This window comes from Pipistrellus hanaki, assembly GCF_964339955.1.
Source record: "Pipistrellus hanaki genome assembly, chromosome: 11".
NCBI classification, from domain to species: Eukaryota; Metazoa; Chordata; class Mammalia; order Chiroptera; family Vespertilionidae; genus Pipistrellus; species Pipistrellus hanaki.
This window is the reverse complement of record NC_140513.1, coordinates 13,544,505-13,550,740: the sequence shown is the minus strand read 5'-3', so window position 1 is coordinate 13,550,740 and position 6,236 is coordinate 13,544,505. Positions and strand designations below refer to the sequence as shown.

The 6,236-nt window shown below is 40.4% G+C and overlaps 1 protein-coding gene across 4 annotated transcripts in view; it reads right to left on the bottom strand.

The window, feature by feature from the left end:
• The window catches only part of CNTRL (centriolin), an 84,369-nt gene that overhangs the window by 4,054 nt on the left and 74,079 nt on the right, over nucleotides 1–6,236 (bottom strand). For all 4 annotated transcript variants that reach the window (XM_084899183.1, XM_084899185.1, XM_084899184.1 and 1 more), the window contains 5 exons: nucleotides 5,533–5,673; nucleotides 3,078–3,347; nucleotides 2,848–2,910; nucleotides 1,406–1,618; nucleotides 226–312 (listed from right to left, as the gene is read on the bottom strand). In XM_084899183.1, coding sequence (XP_084755309.1) covers nucleotides 253–312; nucleotides 1,406–1,618; nucleotides 2,848–2,910; nucleotides 3,078–3,347; nucleotides 5,533–5,673 — 747 coding nt within the window. In that variant the 3' untranslated portion in view covers nucleotides 226–252. The remainder of the gene's footprint in view (nucleotides 1–225; nucleotides 313–1,405; nucleotides 1,619–2,847; nucleotides 2,911–3,077; nucleotides 3,348–5,532; nucleotides 5,674–6,236) is intronic.

Here is a 6,236-nt window from a genome sequence, read left to right as displayed (position 1 = left end):
CTACAGTAAGACAAAGAAAGAAAAAAATTCTTGCAATTGTATATACAGGTCTTATATTAACAAAGTGATACCATAAAGACTAATAGGTAAAATATATATATTTCAGTACTTTGGAAAAATATTTTAAAATTAAAGTTGATAGATTACTTTTCTTAAGGTTATAAGCTAGAATTTACGAGGTTCTAATTGAAAGTGCTGATTAAAAGAACTATTTGTAACAGGTACCCCGTGAGCAGGAAGCTTGGAATGGCATCAATGTCGGTAACTGTCTCGTAATTTTGATGGACTTTGTAAGACTTGTTGGAAGCAGCTCTAAAAAGGGAGATAAAATTAGTCTCAGAAGCTAGCCCCATAACTCCTGGATTTCTACCCCAGACTCCAAAATAATTCTAACAATTTTACCCCTACCCCTTGTGCCTCTAACCTCTCCGTTATTCTCTTGAATTTAGAGCACCTCAACTCTTCTGGCTGCCACCATGAACTAATAATTGAACCTGGCCTCCAAACCCTTGTGCACTCATCTCTCATTACTGGGGCTGTCTTACCTCCAAAGCCACCTGACACCTTCCTTCAGGCTTACCCTGAGGCCCAGGATGGTTTGGGCCTATACCTGATTTGGATTCTACCATAGAAGGTTTTAAGATAATCACATTTAAATTCTGGCTCCGCTGCTAATAAGCTTGTGCCTATTAATAAACAGGCAATTTTCCTTAATGTTTCTTGTGGCTCAACCATTCCATATAGTAAAGACAGATTAGCCCCTATGTGTTGGTTTCATTTTATACAAATTTTTTTAAGTGAGAAAAAATATATACAAAGGGTTTAATATATATACACAGTAGGCAGTCAAAAATAGCTATTGCCTGTCTTTTAAAGTAGTACTAGTTACTATTTACCAATCCATGAGTATATTTCATATTCCTCCTAATTGATTAACTACATATGTCACACAGAAAACCTTCGTGAAATTCAGGATTTCTCATAGACTCTGGGCTAAGAGGTCTATGTTCCAACTTTTGCTGAGGAATAACAAGAGACACAGTCATCTTACCCCAGGATACAAGGGGACAGATAGGTTAAACTAGGGCTCAAACTGGCCTTATGGGTCTAAATTCTGTTTGACCCAGGAGAGAATAAGGAAATCCAGAGGTGGAGGACTTCAATAGCAGCATTAAGCACTTTCCTCACAGGTCGTCCAGTCTCCAGGTCTAGTCTGTTGCCTAAGACCTCAGTTGATTCCAGTTTCATTAGGGATCATGAAAAAAGTCTTGACTAGGATTAAGTTTTCCAGAGATTAGAAGGTGGCACTGTTTTCCTTCTGAGTGTCCTCTAGATTTAATGTATCCCAAACTTTAAGGTACTTTCCAAGTACAGATCGGACCCTTTGTGAAGAGCTTCCTTTTACCTGGGTTGGTCCAAGCTGACAGTCCTCTGCAAAAGAAAACTCCAGCGGAGACAGACTGGGTGATGGTGGCGAAACGGAATCTGCAGAGGTGCTGGTGACCAGTTCCCCCAGCGCGTCGACTTGTCTCCTCAGGCTGTGTAATGTGCCCTCTGTCTGCTGCTTCCCTTTGATTAACACTTCTGCTTGCTTAGACATACAGCGTCGGAGTTGTGCCTAAAAGTGTTAGGGTGAAGTTTACGGTTTTATATGTGCCCAAACTATTAGTTTCCTCACATTTAACATTTGATAGGCAAATCTGACTATCATAAAGTAGAAATGGCTGCTGAAAATGCTTGTCCTAAAAAAAAAAAAAAAAAAAAAAAAAAAAAAAAAAAAAAAAATCTAGATGTTCTCAGTGTGTGTAAACATGTACTGTTCTGTATTTTATTAACTAAGCCTTTTATTCAGTCTATTCTCTCTACTGTAACGATGTTAAGGATTCCTGCATCCCCAGCCTCCCCATTAAATTACTGCTCATCTATCTCTCTTCTTCCCATACTCAGAAGATTGGTTTCTACTCGATGTCTTCAGTGTCTCTCACAATGTAGTTAATCCTCAACCCAGATCCTTTCTGACTTTCACACTGCTGTATCTTTGAGACGATTCAAAGTCTACAGCAGCACTGTTCAACAGAACATTGTGTGATGAAGGGAATGTTGTCTGTCTGTGCCTACAATATAGTCACATGCAACTATTGAGCTCTTGAAATGTGGCAACTGAAGAACTGAATTTTTAATCTGATATAATTAGAATGGATTTACATACAAATACCCACATGGGGCTGAAGACTTTTGGAGGTCCGGGGCCTCCCTCGATATACAAACAGCTCCCTCTTAGCCCACGATATATAGCTGTTCTCCAAAGGTGCATTCTGTCCTCTTTTTCTACCTCATGCTTTTCAACTCTCAACTCCAAATCTTTAGTCCAACTCTGACCACTAAGTCTAGATTCCTATTCCCAGCTGCCTACAAATAGGCATGCTTCTCTGGATGTCTTGAAACTCAACATGCCCAGGGCCAAACAACTTCTTATCTGATACCCAAGCTTACTGTTCCAGTATTACCAATCTTTCCCCAAAACACTGGCCTCTGAGCTCCTTATTGCTTATCATTGTATCTCTATTTCCTGTCCCAGATGCTTAGGTTCTGTCAGTTTTAGCTGAGGAAAGCAGCACTGTATAGGTTAAACAATGTTGGGCATACTACCAGAATTCACGGGTTTGAACACTGACTCTGCTGTTCACTGTGTGATGTCAGCTTCCCACCATGTAATCTACAAAGCTGCTGTGAGTACTGCAGCACATGCTGTCACATGTGACAGGAGCCTGTGAATGCAAACGATTCGCCTCCCCCTCCTCAGCGGCCAAGTAACTCATGATATACATGTCAGTGGTAAAGAACCACCTTGAGCCGATCTTCACGGTGCCGCAGTTTCTCTCGCAGTGCTTCTCCACGCCAGTGTTCATCCTTTTCCAGAAGGAAAGGGAAACGTCAGTCACCACGCACCACTATCAGTAACCAACCAGCCTTTTCCCCTGCACTCCCCATCATCAAGCCTGTTTTTCAGCTAATCCAGGGGAGGTGGGAGCCAAATTATTCTATGCAGTCCAGAGAATGGCAGGATAAACCCTTACCATTATGTGAACCTGGGAAAAATTAGGTTTTTCTTCCAAAGATGATGGCCTCTCACTCATAGTGAATGGACAGTTCTCCTTTATGCTTTCCAACCCTCCTAGGTTTTCGTTCCTTTCCAAAATAGCTTCCAGATCGGGTGGTAGTTCTGGAATAAACGGATTGAAATTCTTCAGGCTGGTTCTGATTTCATCTTTCACCTCAGATTTAAGTGTCCTCATTGCTTCGCTAATTTCCATTTGTCTTCTCTCCAAATCGTTTTGGTTTGCCATCTAAAGAGTAAGAGTCAAATACCATTGGTAAAGTTTGGGAATTAACTGGAATTATACTGTTTAATGCCTCTTGTTTAAAGATCTAAATATGTCAAAAACTTGTGAAGTATTTATAAGCTACGAAGTAAACGATTGTATTGGCATTTTGAGTGGAGCAGCCCGTTAGAAAAGCATGGGCACAGCCCTAGTCACTTTGGCTCAGTGGATAGAGCGTCAGCCTGCGGACTGAAGGGTCTCAGATGTTTCTATCCCCCTCTCCATTCTTCTCTGAAATCAATAAAAATATATTTAAGAAGGAAAAAAAGGAAAGGAAGGAAAGGAAGAGAAGGAAGGAAGGAAGGAAGGAAGGAAGGAAGGAAGGAAGGAAGGAAGGAAGGAAGGAAGGAAGGAGGAAAGGAAAGAAAAAAAGAAAGAAGGAAAGAAGGAAAGAAAGAGAGAGAGAGAGAGAGAGAGAGAGAGAGAGAGAGAGAGAGAAAGAAAGAAAGCAAGAAAGCAAGAAAGCAAGAAAGAAACAAAGAAAGAAAGAAAGAAAGAAAGAAAGAAAGAAAGAAAGAAAGAAAGAAAGAAAGGAAGAAAGAAAAGAAAAGCACAATGTTCCTTGATGGAATATTGCTCTGTAGAAGTCAAGCTCTGGAGTTAGATGGAGCTGGATTTTAATCTCATTGCCAGTAAACATTATCAAATGAGTTAGGACAAGTTAGTTACTTCTTTTTAAAAAAAATATGTATTTTATTGATTTTTTTATAGAGAGGAAGGGAGAGGGATAGAGAGTTTAAAACATCGATGAGAGTTAAACACTGATCAGCTGCCTCCTGCATACCTCCTACTAGGGATGTGCCTGCAACCAAGATACATGCCCTTGACAGGAATCGAACCTGGGACCTATCAGTCAGAAGGCCAATGCTCTATCCACTGAGCCAAACCAGTCAGAGCAAGTTAGTTACTTCTTAACTTGTTAAATCATTTATATATTAAGTTAATACCTTGCATTAAAAAATGTGAGAATTTATATGAACCACCTTAGTGGTATCCAATAAATGGCAACTATGATACTTAAACCACAAGGATAAAATGACCATTTATTGAAACAAGTCATGAGTGATCTAGATTATATTGTAAATGTTAATGCTGAAAGGGGCCTTAGAAGTGATCTGCTCAAATGCTTTCATTTTATAGGTGAAGAATCTGGTGGTTAGACAGTTTCCTCTGGTGTTACAGACTGTGCTGAATACCTGAAACTACTCTATATGACTCTCTCCATGAAGAGCTTAGGGAAGATAATAAAGCCTTACCCACTGCTAATTGCCCTTCCAAGTTAGCAGAGACTTGGAGCTTTGAAATAAAATATCTTTTTCTTCAACCAAAGGGAGTGTATATTGGGGTTGGGGGGCAGTTTGGAGACAGATGAAAACTAAATGGCCACATGAGGTTGTCCAAAGGATAAAGCGTGGCAGGTGAAGTGAGTGGTGAAGAGACACCAGGGGCATCTAGAAGGAGACTAGTAGTCTAAGCATGAACTACTCTCACACCCTCTGCAGGGTAACGCAGGTTCCGTGGAGTCACTCTTTCTTACCCAGAGTGGTTGGCTCTTAGACTTGTTTCTGACATAAAATCTAACATTTCAACATATTTCTTTGGGACATGATAAAGTTTTATGCTGAAGAACTTCAATTTTCTCTCAATAATAACATATAAAGCTTGTTGAATTTTAAATTTATATTTTGGACTAGTAAGTTTTTCTTGTGAAAGTATATTTCTACATTTTAAGACTAAAAAAACAAACATTGTATATATATATGTGTGTATATATATATACATATATATATATATATTTTTTAATATATGTTTTATTTTTTACAGAGGAAGAGAGAGGGATAGAAAGTTAGAAACATCGATGTGAGAGAATCATCGATCAGCTGCCACTTGCACAACCCCTACTGGGGATATGCCTGCAACCAAGGTACATGCCCTTGACCGGAATCGAACCTGGGACCTTTCAGTCCCCAGACTAACACTCTATCCACTGAGCCAAACCGGTTTCGGCTTAACATTCTATATATTCAGCTTTCACAAAAAAATACTCTTAATGAGCTATTTGAGAAGTGAAGTCCATCTGATGCCACGGGCAGTGAGTGTGCCTCCCAAGGCCCCCTGTCTGGCAGCTGGCCAGGCCTCCTGGACGCACCTGTTTCTTGAGTTCCGTGTACTCATGCTGCATCTGGTTGAGCTCCTTCATCAGGCGCCTGGCCCGTTCGTGGTTGTCCTGGGCCACCTGCTCGATGGTTGCCATTTCCTTCTGCATGCAGCTGTTCTCTTGCTTTTGCTCCTAGCACAGAAGAAGGAAAATGCCCGAGCGGTCCAGTATATGGAGATGTCATTGCTAACTTACACACTCACTAGCTCTGTAACTTCATTTCCCATCTGCGACACAGCCTGTCTAGCTGCAAAATGGGGTAATTCTACCTGTCTTCTTTAGCAGCTGTGGTAGAGCTGGGAGTACATACATACCTAGAGTTTATTAGCCCAAAGCCTGAATCCTAGATCTGCAACATTACTTTTCATAAGTTACTTTCTCTTTCTTAGCCTCCATTAATAGTCTGTAAAATGGGAACAATGACCCCATCATCATAGGGTTACTGAAAGGGTTTCAGTTTAGATATCTGCATATTTATCTTTATAATCATGTTACCCTATCACCAGTTACAAGGGGATCTATCACCTTTTTGGAAACACATGTGATTTAAAGTTACATTCACACCACAGGGGTTCATTCTAACTCTCTTCAGACAGTGTTAGATAAACCCCTTTCTGTGACAGTTTCTGTTGCTGCCCATCTGCCTCTACCCACCATAAACTGTTTTGAATTCATCTGTGTACCACCTCCCAAAA